Here is a 15,214-nt window from a genome sequence, read left to right on the forward strand (position 1 = left end):
AATATAAAAAATCAAACTCGTTAGCATCATCAGATTACTTTCTTCTCCAGTATATCACATCACATCACTCCATGTTGTAATCAATGTTACTGTAAGTGCCTGACTTCGGCTCCTAAAAAATAATAAGACATAGAGAAAAAACATATAAATTTAAAAAACTTTAATACAATAAAAAATCAACTTATTACTCACCTCTATATCAGAATCGTTGTCAAACATTTGATCCTTCAAAGCTATAGAATCTAAAAAGACAAATAAAATTAAAAAATATAAATAAAGTATCATAAACAATTTTATTTGAAACTATTTAATACCTCGAGTTTCACTCCATAACTAATCTCGATCACACATCAAAGCCTCCACAGTTTTAGGATGGAGTCAATTACGGTGAGCACTTAAAACTCTCCCACTAATACGGAATGTTGATTCAGAAGCAACAGTCGTCACATGAATGGCCAACACATTCTTTGCAATATCATGCAAAATGGGATATTTGATTCCATTCGTCTTCTACGAACATAAGATATCAAAGTAACTTGTATTTCTTGGCACAAAGACTCTTCTAAATAATAATCCAACTCCGACTTCTCAAGTTCAGTATTAGTATTGGAATCCATGAACATATCAAATTTATCAGCATAACTACCACACTTAGGAAGTGGAGGCATTAAATATCAAGATCGTGAATCTTTCACTTCCTGAGATTATTTGGATTTCTTCTTGTACTCTTCAACAATTTCATATAACTTTTTCTTTATTTTTTCAATTTCAAATGAAGATATATCACCATAAACAAGAGGATAATAAAATTGAGTTGTCTTCATCTTGTACATCAGATCTAGAATGCTCCCAATTGCCAATATACAATTCATCATCTCCCAATACTTTTCAAACTTTAATTTCATATGTGTTGCCATTGTATTCACCACATTATCATCCAAAAGAAGCCAATTATCAATTGCCAACTTAATATCACAAATAGTTGAGAAGCAAAAATATTTATAGTGGGATACTTGGTCCCCGAAAGCAACTCTGTGGCATCATAAAAAATCTCCAATTTAGAAGAAATCTTTCTCACTTTTGACCAAACATCTTCTGTGGGAACTCTTTTATACAAACTCTCACGGTGTTTCAAACGAGCAAACACGTTTATATTCCAATACAGTGTTAAGCATTAAATATGTAGAGTTCCAACGTGTTTTGCAAGCAAGTTCCAAATTTTTAGTGCTCGGAACCTTCAACTGTCGAGCTGTTTCAATAAATTTTTCATCTCTTTTCGATGTTGCTGTCCAAAATCCGACATTATATTGAATTGTTTCAATACTACCACTGACTAATTGTAGTCCATCCCTCACAACCAAATTCAAAATATGGGCACAACACCGCATGTGAAATAATTTACCTTCTATTATTGGATTCAAATGCTAGTCGGATTACATTGACTACTGATATATGGACGTCAAATAATCAAAAAGAGGATTCATGGCAATCACTTCACACTTCATCGATGCTTCATGGAAATCATAAAGTCGGCTTTTGAGGTAAATTTTTTCTTCTCTCTTAAAATTTGTACTTTTATTTACCATTAATAATATTACTATCGTTGTTAGAATTTATTAGTTCACTTATTTTAGAAGGTAAATTATTTCACATGCGGTGTTGTGCCCATATTTTGAATTTGGTTGTGAGGGATGGACTACAATTAATCAGTGGTAGTATTGAAACAATTCAATATAGTGTCGGATTTTGGACAGCAACATCGAAAAGAGATGAAAAATTTATTGAAACAGCTCGACAGTTGAAGGTTCCAAGCATTAAAAAATTGAAACTTGATTGCAAAACACGTTGGAACTCTACATATTTAATGCTTAACACTGCATTGGAATACAAAGATGTGTTTGCTCGTTTGAAACACCGTGAGAGTTTGTATAAAAGAGTTCCCACAGAAGATGATAGGTCAAAAGTGAGAGAGATTTCTTCTAAATTAAAGATTTTTTATGACGCCACAGATTGCTTTCGGGGACCAAGTATCCCATTATAAATATTTTTGCTTCTCAACTATTTGTGATATTAAGTTGGCAATTGATCTTTGGCTTCTTTTGGATGATAATATGGTGAATACAATGGAAACAAATATTAAATTAATGTTTGAAAAGTATTGGGAGATGATGAATTATTTATTGGCAATTGGGAGCATTTTAGATCCGAGGTACAAGATGAAGACAATTCAATTTTATTATCCTCTTGTTTATGGTGATATGTCTTCATTTGATATTGAAAAAATAAGGAAAAAGTTGTATGAAATTGTTGAAGTGTACAAGAAGAAATCCAAACAATATCAGGAAGTGAAAGATTCACGATCTTCATATTTAATGCCTCCACTTCCTAAGTGTGGTAGTTATGCTGATAAATTTGATATGTTCATGGATTCCAATACTAATACTGAACTTGAGAAGTCGAAGTTGAATTATTATTTAGAAAAGTCTTTGTTGCCAAGAAATACAAATTACTTTGATATCTTATGTTCGTGGAAGATGAATGTGATCAAATATCCCATTTTGCATGATATTGCAAAGAATGTGTTGGCCATTCCTGTGACGACTGTTGCTTCTGAATCAACATTCAGTACTAGTGGGAGAGTTTTATGTGCTCACCGTAATCGACTTCATCCTAAAACTGTGGAGACTTTGATGTGTGCTTGAGATTGGTATGGAGTGAAACTCGAGGTATTAAATAGTTTCAGATATTAAATTGTTTATGATACTTTATTTATATTTGTCTTTTTAGATTCTATAGCTTTGAAGGATCAAATGTTTGACAACGATTCTGATATCGAGGTAAGTAATAAGTTGATTTTTTTTTTATTGTATTAAGTTTTTTAAATTTATATGTTTTTTCTCTATGTTTTTTATTTTTTAGGAGCCGGAGTTATGCACTAACAATAACACTGATTACAGCATGGAGTGATGTGATGTGATATACTGGAGAATAAAGTAATATGATGATGTAACGAGTTTGATCTTTTATATTTATTGGAACTATGGATTTTTTTTTTGAGAATATTGAACTATGGATTATTAATGTTATGTATGTCATTGAATTATTGTATCAATACTTTTTAAGCCAAATTTAAAAAAAAATTGAGTCAAGTCAATAAATACTTAAAGTTTCATAAAAAAATTCAAGCGGTGATCCCCGCGGGGTCGGGGATGGGGGTTCCCCGATTTGGTAGAATCTGGGATGGGACTGGGGATATAAATCTGGGGCGGGGATAGCAAACCCGCCCTGACCCATTGCCATCCCTATTGGCAACTGTTATTTCATGTATGCATTTAAATGTATTTTGAGATTTAGGTTACAAAAAAAATTTTCTAGTAGTATTTTAAACAACAGACGTTTCAAAGGACAAGGTGATACCAGAACAAGTGGGAGAGTTGTTGAGAGCTGGCTAAGTCAAGGAAGTCCAATTCCCAACTTGGTTGTCAAATGTGGTTCTAGTCCAGAAAGTTACAGGGAAGTGGAGGATGTGTGGATTTCCGGGACTTGAAGATAGCTTGTCCCAAAGACTATTATCCCTTACCTCGGATTGACCAGCTAGTATTCCACGTTTGGGTATGAACTACTGTGTTTAATGGATACTTATCAGGGGCACCTCTAGATACCCTGACCCAAGAAGATCAAGACAAGGTTAGTTTCACAACCTCTGGTGGAACATTTTGTTATCCAGTAATGCTTTTTGTTCTGAAGAATGCGGAGGCTACTTACCAATGATTGATGGACAAGATTTTTGAAAAACAAGTCGGGAGGAATGTCGAGGTCTATGTGGATGACATTTGCTCAAATCCAAGGAGAAGTCAGGTTTCATATCAGAGCTGACAGAAACTTTATCCACCCTCACAAAGTATGAGGCCAAGATAAATACGATAAAGTGCAATTTCGGGGTCAGAATTGACAAGTTCTTGGGTTTCATAGTGACAGAGAGGGGAATTGAAGTTAATCTAGAAAAGGTAAAGACTATTTTAGAAATGGTTTCCCCTAGAACTATCAAGGATATACAAAAAGCTGACATGCCGGATTGCAGCTCTGTCCCGCTTCATATCAAGGTCAGCACGTCAGAGCTGTCTTTTCTTTCAGATATTTCGGAAGGCCCAAAGATTCAGATGGGATGATAAAACAGAACAAGCCTTTCAAGATCTAAAAACTCATCTAGCCGGGTTGCCTATCTTGATTAAGCTCAGACTGAAAAATTACTAGTATATCTATCGACCGCTGAGTGCATGGTGTATAATGTAATTCATGCCCTCAGAGTCCTCGAGTTGAGGTACAAAGAGTTGGAAAAAATAGCTTTTACATTGGTCATAACCGCTAGAAAATTGAGACCCTATTTCTTGTTTCATTCTATCGATGTCCTCACCATCATCTGATATGTGTCGTTTTTACGTGTTTTATTGCATTAGTTTTGTGTGTGTTTGCATTGTGTGTGTGCATTTCATCTACATTTTATTAGTTTTATAATTAACATATGCATTTGATCATGGATCACTCGTACTTGATGAATTTGAATATGAAATGGCCAGAAAATTGAAATCGGGGGAGAAGGATGCCACAAGAAAAGGGAGTGAATTTGGCAGAAGATTTGGCTCCCGGACGGTAGGATTTTACGGGCACGAGTGGTGTACTTTGAAGAGTGGAAAGCAGAAAGGTCGGCGCTGGGGCGGTAGAATCTTACCGCTCGCTCTACCGCCCGAGCGCGAGTGCTGCACTTTGCAAGAAAAAAGACAGATATTACCGCCCGAGCGGGACTCAATTTTGGAAAAAGTTATGGGCGAAGATTTCTTTACTTCTGGGTGAAGTTTACCAAGTGGGGCGGAAAGTTGGCATAATGGAAGGAGAGGGCACGAAAAACACACTTTACAACAGCCAAAAAGTTTGGAAGAGAGAAAAGAAAGCTTGGAGTGAAGAAATTGAAGATTTCCGAGCACCGTTCTTCTCGTTTTCGTCACGTCTAGTATTTCTAGCTTAAAACTTCTTATTTGAATATTGTTTTATTTATTTTTATCATGAATTCTAATAGCTACCTTTGATATTTGTTTGGTTTAAGGGGATCCTCCCCCGAAACCGTGTTTAGTTAATTTATTTATCGACTTTTGATTTATTCTTGATTGTGATATTATTTTCATTGAATTATTAAGATAACTTTAATAACAATATCATATTGCGAGTGAGTTTGAGAGAATATCTTGTGATAAAAACGAGTAGCACAGTTCGTGAATTTACAATTTGCATAGAGATATGAAGTTGGATACACGTCGATTATCATAGTCCAGTAGGTCGAAAACTAGGGGATTTCATAGAACAACATGCAATTAACCGTTGATAAATAAATAAAAAATTTAATTATTTTACTAAATTGAATTAGTTTGGCATTGCTCGAGAGGACATGTTCAATTGTTTAGGAAATCCTATCGTAAGCATTGATCATTATCAAATGAATTAAGTAAATGAACGGGGTGTATGTGAACCGAGATTCCCAACAAATTCATTCTTCATTGAATTTTTGATTAAATATTTGAGTTTGTTAAATTCATCATTTAATCCTGAAAACATTTAATAATTGTTATTTAATCATTTAATAGTAAGTAATCATTCAAATTATCGTTGCTAAAAGTTTGATAATTAGAAATAATAATGGTAAAATATAGTCTCTGGAGGAACGATACACGTACTCTTGTACACTATATTATTACTTGACATCGTGCACTTGCGATTATATCGAGCTTGAATTTAATTGATTTTTACCGAGAATTTTACAGTGCAAGTTTTGCTCGATCAATAACTCACTGAGAAAAATTATGACCAACTCGGATATCTTGGGGAGATTGATAAAATGGACAATAGAGCTCGGGAAATATGATATCACTTACCGACCGAGAACGCCATAAAAGCTCAGGCCTTGTAAGATTTTCTAATTGAAATGATACAGCCCAGACAAAAAGAAGTCTGGAGAATGTTTGTTGACGATGCCGCCAGTAAAGAAGGTAGTGGGGTAGGAGTCGTTCTAGTTTCCCCCACGGGAGAGAAAGTGAAAAATGGCAGTAAGATTGGATTTCCAGGCTTCGAATAATGAAGCTGAGTATGAATCAGTAGTGATCGCGATTACAGCCGCCCGGGAAGTTGAAGCCACCCGAATCATACGATACTCAGATTCTCAACTAGTTATTCAGTAGCTCAAAGGCTCTTATGAAGTCCGAGAAAAAAGGCTGAAGGAATATGAGAAATCCATTCAAGAACTGTCGGAAAGTTTTACTAATTGTAGTGCAGAACAAATCCCGAGGGAATAAAATGTGGAAGCTGATGCGCTAGCAAAAATGGCGTCATCCCCAACAGGATAAGGTGATAGGGAAGTCATTCATCATACCAAGCTAGTATCGACCATAGATACCAGTCCAGTGAATTTCCAGGAAAGTTCGTAGAAAACACCCCTGCTCGAGTTCATATCAAAGGGCCAATTGCTAGGAAACATTCAACAAGCCCAGAAAATTAAGAAGCAATGTTATCGATTCGGTGTCCTTAGCGGAGAGTTATACCGGCGATCATTCCATTGCCTTTTGCTCAAAATGTTTGGCCGGAGAAGAAGTTAAGTATGTGTTCAAAACAATTAATGAAGGGTGCTGCGGGGATCATCTCGGGACTATAGCACTTACTCAGAAAGCGCTATTAGCCGGATTATGGTGGCCTACTATGATTACAGATGCCCATGAAATGGTCCAGTCTTACGAATGATGTCAACATCATGGTAATTTTTGTTGCATCACAGCTTCACCTTTACAACAAGTTCGAGCATCCTGCCTTTTCAGTCAATGGGGCTTGGATATTGTGGGGCCTTTCCGAGTACCCCGAGCTCAGAAAAAATTCTTGCTAGTAGCCGTTGACTACTTTTCTAAATGGGTGAAAGCTGAGCCCCTGGTCAAAATTACTGAAGAGGAGGTATTAAAATTTTTATGGAAAAACATAGTTTGCAAATTTGGGCTACGTAGGAAGTTGATATCAGACAATGGCCTACAATTCCAAAGGTGAAGAATTATGTCCTGATGCAAAGAAATGAAGATTATTCAGTCATTCACCTCAGTATCCTATCCATAAGCTAATGGGCAGACAGAAATCACTAACCGAGTAATAGTGCAAGCTAGATTGCAAGACACGGGAAAAGATTGGGTGGAAGAGATACCCAATGTTCTCTGGGCCTATCGAACCACTCCCCAGACTGCTACTAAAAAACTCCTTATAGCCTGATTTATGGATATGAATCAGTATTGCCAGTAGAGATCGGGCAGACCTCGGACATGATTCAAAGTTATCTGGAGAGAAATGATGAAGCTCGGGCCCAGAAATTGGACTTAGTATAAGAAAAAAGATAAAGGGCAGCCATTCGAATGGAAGGTTATCGCAGACGGGTCACACGAGCTTATAATCAAAAAGGTAGACCCGAGAATTTCAAATTGGTGATTTGGTTCTAAAGAAAGCAAACCTAGCTGGAGAGAAAGGAAAGTTAGAAGGCCGATGGGAAGGATCTTACAAAGTCATAAAAAAACTCTGTTCAGGAGCATTGTATTTAGAGGATAACCAAGGACGATCTTTGTAAAGACCCTGGAATGCTTTTGCATTTGAAGATATATTATGCTTGAAAGTGTACTTATTATCTGAAATATTAATGAAGGTTTGTTCTTCAACAAAAGTGTACGAAGTGTTTTATTAAGCCCGGGAGGCATGAGGCCTTGGTAAATTATCTACACTCGGGAGGCATGAGGCCCCGTTAACTTATTTAAAAACGAGAGGGATAAGGGCCCGATACTATATTTAAACTCAAGGCCTTGAAGTTTACCTGGAGTAAGTGTTCTTTAAAAGTAACCCGGTTATCTTTCAACAATAAGAAAATTTTTTAGATTCTTGCAAAACTTTCAAGGTATTTTATTAGCCTGGATTGGTCGATATATTGACAAAAATAGAGACGGGCAAATCAATTTCATTAATGAAATCCCGAAGGCTAGGAGTACATACAATTTCACCTCCGAGACGGTCCTTAGACCGACTACTATCCATGTAAGCGCGGGGCTTGCTCCAACTCCCTTTGCACTTTCTGATGAAGCTCGGTTGCAGCCCGGGCTCGATTGGCCTCCTTCTTAGCTAGGGAAGAGACTTGAAAAGGGCAACTAGCATTTGAAGGCCCTACAAGAAACAATATTTAATAAAAAAAATAAAAAAAAGGGAGGAAGGTAGAAAAAGTTTTCAGAAAAGCTTACCGAGAGGGTCCGAAAAGTCTCCTTGAATAAAATTTTGTTGGGGGACAAACCCCGCAGATGAATCTATTCAGCAGGAGAGAGTAAACTCTTGACGAGCTTCACCCCCACTGAAGAAACCCATCCAGGAAGAGGTTGCCTCGGATTCTTTGAGGGATGGACTGGTAGGGCTCGGTAGGAATCTGGGTGGAGGAGGAAGGAATAGATTGGACCACTCGAGAAATGCCTTGAACCCTTTCTCAGCATCACTTAGGAGGATCAGCTCCGAGCTGGAAGCAGATTTTATTTTCCTCTGGATAAGAGGGATGTGATCCACAGAATCACCTGTTGATCGGGGTGAGCAATCTCTCCCTCTTTTAGATCGTCTGCCCGAACAGAACCTCCTAGTGTGTCCGCCTCTGCCGCTGCAGATGCCTGAGCCTCAGCAGCTGCTCGTTGGGCCAGGACTTTCTTCTTGCTGGCAGCTCTCTGGGCAGCACGCTTCTTCTCCTCAGCTGCCTTCTCAGCTTCCCTTCTTCTCACAAAGGCTTCTTGCATTTTACGAGTTATCTGTAAGAGAACAAAGGGAAGAGAAAACAAAAGTGTTATAATAAATGTAAAGTGATAGTAAGACAGGTAAGAGCAGTGTAGATAAGGAATTCATTGGGTCGAGTGCCCGAGCGAGTCATCGCATCAATCACCTTGTCTTTAAGGTCTTCTACCCAGGCACTCAACTCGTAAGCCACCAAGTTTTCTTCAGACAAGAGGAGAGAAGAGGAAAATTTCTTCCCCTCCACGAGCTCTTGGCTTCAAATGAAGGGCTCCTCAAATTTATAAGCCTGGGGAAGATCAGGTTGAGTGGGAAGGTTGGGCATAAAGCCAGTCAGACACTGAGGGGGAGAAGGAAGGGTGATATATAAGAACCTGCCTTTCCTTCACTTCAGAGAAGAATGAATATCATCAAGAAATCGGCTCTTCAAACGAGCATATAAATAAAAGGCGTTGTCCCAAACCGACATACAAAGAAGTAATGAAGGACAAGGGGAATAATGAGGAGGTTGAGCATTTTAAAGAGAACATAGGTAGCGGCCATTATTCGGAAAGAATTGAGGTGAAGTTGGTTTATGGAGACCTTGAATAAATGAGACACTTCAATGAAGAAGGTGAGGAGGGGAAATCTAAGACCACTACGAACTTGGTCTCTAAAGAAAGTAAAGAAACTCTCCGGGGGCTGGTCAGCCTGATCGAAGGGACCAGGATTTTGGATTTGGAAGGAGGAAGGGATGGATACTAGAACCCTAAGTTCCTCATCGGCCCTAGGACGCAGAGTACTCCCTAAGGAAGAGAACCAAGGAGTACTCGAGACATCGGGCTGGGAAGGGCTAAAGGTTGGGGGTCCGTCTTTGGTTTTTTGGATTTTTTAACAAGAAGGGTCTTTGGCTTTTTGGGAGGGGAATCTCTCTCGGCATTGTTCCTAGCAAACTGCGCAAAGAACTAGGTAATGCCAGCAGGCATCCGAGCCTAAAGGTCTAGTGGTGGACGTGGAGGGGAAGCTCTCCCCTTTTCACTAGCCTCGCGGTCGATCACACGTCTATCAGGTATACTAGACCACAATTTAACCCAACACGTAACTAACATGCATAACAGAACTATTCATATAACATGCTAAAATGATTCAAAACTTAAACGTGCAGTCAAAGAAACTTGTACTTAACACTTAATACATATAAGACCGCAAAAACTTACAGACTTGAGGCGTCACTTCCTAATCTTTTCGCAACGGAAATATGCACAATCTATATCAGGAACTTTGCGCTCTGATACAAACTGTGACAACCCGTTACTTAAAATAGTACTACTTTAATATTTGCGGAAAAAAATTAATTTTTTTAACTAAACAATTTAATATAAACATAACTCGTAAAATAAAATGACAATCACCTCGCGTCTTCAAAATAAAGTTACTATTAAAAATTCAATGTTTGAATACCACAACCATAAAATCCCAAGTCAAAACGACCACCATAATTAAAAATCTATCATAATATAAAAAGTTCACCGAGCTTTCCACCGACAGTAATGAATAAAAATAAGAGTAAATAGTTTTAAAACGTGTTTAATAAAATATCGTGAACTACAAGGTTCTCGGGTTTGCAATGTGTAATGCCCGAGATTTTATTTTGTTAATCCGGGATTATTGACTTATGAATTGTTGCGATTAGAAGGACAACGCCGAGACAATAGTTGAGAAAGCATGTGATATGTGCGAGGGCAGAAAACCTCGCGCATATGCGCGAGCATGTAAAATTCCTAAGTGTCGAGACAGTAGGTCTCGCGCATATGCGCGAGCAGAAGATTGTGATGCGCAGAGACCAGTAGGTCTCGCGCATATGCGCCTGAGAAGGTCGCGCATATGCGCGAGACGTGCTGAATAGAAATATGAGACACGTCCTTGCCATGCAAATATATATGCATCACGCATATGCACGAGACGTGCTGAATAGAAATATGAGACATGTCCTTGCCATGCAAATATATATGCAAACTCATCTTTATTCCTTCAGATTTCAGAGAAGGAAGAGCCGAGAGCCTGGAGAAATTTTCAAGCTTTTCATTTTAGAAAAATTTGAACTTTGTGCAAGATCCGTCCATCTGATTTTCGATCCGAGTTCAGTACTGTGTTTCTCATGTCAACAGCTTCAAAAGGACGTAAGTTTTACTACTTTCTCATATGGTTTGAAAACCTGATGTTGGGAATATCATGATATGATTGATATATGGTGTTCTTGAGATTTTGATAAGATTATAATTAAAACCGGATCGAAGAACGGATACCGTATAGAATTGTTATCAGTTTTAGATTATATTTGATTGAGATTATACAGATTTGGTATTGGAATGATGTTTATTGATTGATTATGAGCTGTTGAAATTGTTTTCTTTTTGTTGACATTACCGGTATATTGAGACTGCGTCGTTATGTCGTCGAAACAGAATTAGATTGAGATCGATCAATCATGTCTTGATATTGATATTGTATTTCTCGAATGTCATTGCCAGATTGAGTGTTGACAGCTTCGAATTCAAGACTTCGAATTCGTCAGATTGATAAAAAAAGGTATAAATCAATGTTACTTCGAATTCAAGACTTCGAATTCGTCAGATTGACAAAAGAAAGGTATAAATCAATGTTAAACCGGGAGATACGACTCGAGTTAGATTCGACTTGAGTTTCCCAAAACCACATACTTGCTTGTTATTGTTTTAATACATTTGTATTCTTTGAATGTGAATGCTATTTCTATATATTTATAGAAAAGTAGAGAATAGAAAATAGATATCGAGAACGAATCTTTGGCAGAGGTGCCAAGTCTTTGGCAGAGGTGCCAAGACACTGGATGTTTGGTTTATATTGATGTGATTAGGAGTAGATCGACTCCTATTGCAGAGATTCGATATAATGTGCCAACATCCGGGAACCGAGATCCCTAGACCAGAGAAGAGTCGAGTTAGAGATTTAAGAATCAAAGAGTTTGACTTACAGTTTTATATTGTTTCATGTTTTCAGATTTGATACATGTTATTGATAACTGTTACATGCGTTTGTATATGTTTTTATGTAATGCATGTATACGTCGTTTATACTGGAATTTATATTCTCATCGGAGTTATCCGGCTGTTGTTGTGTTTGTATGTGTGCATGACAACAGGTGGGACATGATCAGGGTCAAGAAGAGGATGAGAGATCAAGACTAGAGTGGAGATCCAGACTTAGAAGTAGATTGGATTTTCAACACTTGATGTAGTGGTTGGACACTAGCTGGTTATGATTTTATTTTGTATAAGACTTGTAGTTTGAATCATGTGTAGATATTACACTTGAGTTGTAAATGAAATAAGATTAATTATCATACGTTGTGCACTTATGTATTTTAAAAAAAAATTAGACCCAGATTAATTAATTGATCCAATTAATCACAAAGACGATTTAAGAAGATGAATTAGGTTCGGGTCCCCACAGCAGGTGGTATCAGAGCAGTAGGTTCCTTAGACTGGAATAGACGAAAGTGAGCTGGGTAGATTGAGTTTTATTCCTTGCATTTGGGATGCTAGCATGCGATTGATTATGATGTTGAGTTACATATGTTATATGCTAACATCATGTTATGTTTTACTGCTTTAATACATGTTTACTTGATTATTTGATTTGATTGGTAACGTGTATTATTGAGAATGAATCCGAACCGATTTTTGATCAGGGGTAAGATGATCAGAGGAGGACTGAGACAGATTTGTCAGATTTGATTACTAACCCTTTTGATAATCAGATATGCCTCCTCGAAGAATCACAGAACAGAGTAGTACTTCAGCTAATCCGATGGATGTCACAACAACACTGATGGAAACACTACTAAAGAGATTTCAGTCGTTTAAACCACCGACTTTGAAAGTAACTGAGACGTCCTGTTTGATTTATTGGATTATACAGATGAGCGAAGAGTCGGATTGATTGGACACCAATTGCATGACGTACGTTGCGAAGAATTGGTGGCTTACGACCAAGAAAGCATGGGAGCATCGAGGTACGATTATTACTTGGAAAATCTTTAAAACTGAATTCTATCAAAGATTTTTTCCAGTATCGTACAGAAAGGACAAGGGAGCAGAATTTGCTAATTTGAGACATGGTCAATTGAACATTGAAGAATATGTGGCCAAGTTTTCTACCTTGTTACGATTTGCTCCGCACGTTGCCGAGAATGATGAAGCTGTAGCTGATCAGTTCATCAATGGGTTGAATCATGAGAAATTTACACTGGTAAACACAGGGAGACCGAATAATTTTGTTGATGCTTTGAACAGAGCCAAAGGAGCAGAAGCGGGCCTGATTAGGCAGAAAGGAGCTTCGTATGTTGCACCAACACCGAAACAGCAACCACCTCCTACTCAGTTTCACCAACCCCCTCCTATATTTGAGAGTGACAGTAGTAGCAGCGGGAAGGAAGATTATTTGAAAACCAGAGGAAAACAGTTTAAGAAGTCTGGAAGCAGTTCAACTAGATCCAATGGTTCACGACAGAGCCAGAGTTATACCGAGGCTTATTGTAGAAATTGTGGAGGAAGACATCTCACCAAGTAATGCCAAGGAGTGTTTGGTAGTTGCAACATCTGCATACAGCAAGGACACTTTGCTAGAATCTCTCCACAGCGAATTTCTCAACGGTCCCAGGGAGCAAAGTCATCTGGATCAGTGGCTCAGCCTGATAGACGATCATCTGCTGTTCATTCGTTCCAGCCAGCACCTGCAGTCACAGCCAAGGCCAGGAGGAAGTCAGACTGTAAGCCAGCCTCCGAGACAGCAGGCCAGAGTGTTTGCATTGACTGAGGAACAAGCACAAGAAGCACTAGATGATGTTGTTGCAGGTAATTGTTCTCTTTGTGGTTATCCTGTTTATGTATTGATTGATATGGGTGCATCGCATACTTTTATTTCTGAGCGATTTGCATTGATACATGCCTTGCCTGTTGAGTCTTTATCTGCTGTAGTATCTGTCTCTTCACATTTGGGGAGATGTCTTATATCAGTGAATTTTGTTAAACATTGTATGCTTTTGTATGACGGACATGAGATTGAGTTAAATTGTACTGTACTTGGGTTGTCTGATTTTGACTGCATTATTGGTATTGATATGCTGACCAAGTACAGAGCCAGCGTAGATTGTTTCGAGAAAATTGTAAGATTCAGACCTGAAATGGTTGAAGTGTAGAACCCGAAAAATCAGATTACGTATAAGCCATGAATAATTGCTACTATTTAATAAAAAAAATGAATTTTTATAAATATATGAAGTGTTTGAATTATTTTAATAATTTTAAATCATTATCATTTATTTTAAAAGTAGATGTTTAGATTTAGCTTTCCAGGATAAATACGCGAGGCCGGACCGGAGTTTGGAGATTAGAGATAAGATTAATAATAAGAAAAATATTCCTAAATTTAATTTAAGTCAAAGAATAATTTAATTTAAAGAAAAAAAATGTCCTTGGGATTTAATAAATTAATTAGAGGTAAGTTGGTAAATAAGTTCTTTAGTTTAATATTTAATTAAAGCTTAAATTAAAATATGTAAACATATGGGGATGAATTAATCTAAGTGTAATATATTCAAGAAATTAATCATAGCATTTGAATACTTAAATTTTAGGTTAAGTATGCCATGCAATAATCTATCCTAAATTTAATGTGTAAATTCACTAAAATATATAATGAGAGTGCTAAACTTTAAGTAATTAAAAATAGAAGAGTTAAACAATAAAATATTATGCAAATTAGTAATAATAATTTTGGGTCCAACATTTAAAATATTTCAAAAGTTGGTAACTCTCAAGTCAAACCATCTCTAATTGCACTTCATGGTGTATTCATTTCCCATTTTTGTAATTCACTAAATATTAGTAAATTAAATACTAGAACCCACATCATTCTCCTCAAACCATTTTCTAAGCAAAACTAATGTACACATGCAGTAGGAATAAGAAAGAAACCAAGGCAACAAGGAATGAGAAGACATACAAAAATTATTCACCTCCTTCACTTGTAACTCCCATTTTAATGTATGTTATGACCCATTTAACACCACTTATAACATTCATCTTCATTACCCACATATCCTACACCATAGGCTCGAAAATATCAGAAAGAATTGGCTGCTAAAATCGTGAACATGCAGCAGAAAAATAAGAAGATGAATCGGCCAACCTAAGGGAGCAAGAAGCAATTCAAAACTCATTTAACTTCTTGACTTGTAACCCCCAACTTAATGTATATTATGGCACCTTTAACATCTCCTATAACACTCATATTCAGTGTCTAGCAAATCCACACTATTACCTTCGAAAAACATCAGAAAACAGCAGCTTAAATTGTTTAAGAACAG

General features: G+C 37.3%; 1 protein-coding gene and 1 long non-coding RNA gene across 2 annotated transcripts in view; one reads left to right on the forward strand and one right to left on the reverse strand.

Annotated features, from left to right (window-relative positions):
* Positions 1 to 1,505, reverse strand: part of LOC140830757 (uncharacterized) — a 99,745-nt gene extending 98,240 nt beyond the window's left edge. Inside the window, exons 1-2 of the long non-coding RNA XR_012117669.1 lie at positions 315 to 1,505; positions 193 to 242 (exon numbers count right to left, since the gene is read on the reverse strand). This is a non-coding gene — a long non-coding RNA (uncharacterized lncRNA). The remainder of the gene's footprint in view (positions 1 to 192; positions 243 to 314) is intronic.
* Positions 1,506 to 1,651: 146 nt separating this feature from the next.
* On the forward strand, positions 1,652 to 2,702 carry LOC140807932 (zinc finger BED domain-containing protein RICESLEEPER 2-like). Its single transcript, XM_073164894.1, has 2 exons — positions 1,652 to 1,963; positions 2,076 to 2,702. The coding sequence occupies exons 1-2, from the start codon at positions 1,652 to 1,654 to the stop codon at positions 2,700 to 2,702; spliced, it is 939 nt and encodes a 312-aa protein (XP_073020995.1).
* Positions 2,703 to 15,214: the final 12,512 nt, after the last annotated feature.

This window comes from Primulina eburnea, chromosome 1 (assembly GCF_022965805.1).
Source record: "Primulina eburnea isolate SZY01 chromosome 1, ASM2296580v1, whole genome shotgun sequence".
In the NCBI taxonomy this organism is placed as follows: Eukaryota; Viridiplantae; Streptophyta; class Magnoliopsida; order Lamiales; family Gesneriaceae; genus Primulina; species Primulina eburnea.

Coding starts and splice junctions, on each gene's coding strand:
- LOC140807932 (XM_073164894.1), top strand. CDS start 1,652: ATGCGGTGTTGTGCCCATATTTTGAATTTGGTTGTGAGGGATGGACTA. Junction 1,964..2,075: donor CAGAAGATGATAGGTCAAAA/GTGAGAGAGATT, acceptor TGTGATATTAAG/TTGGCAATTGATCTTTGGCT.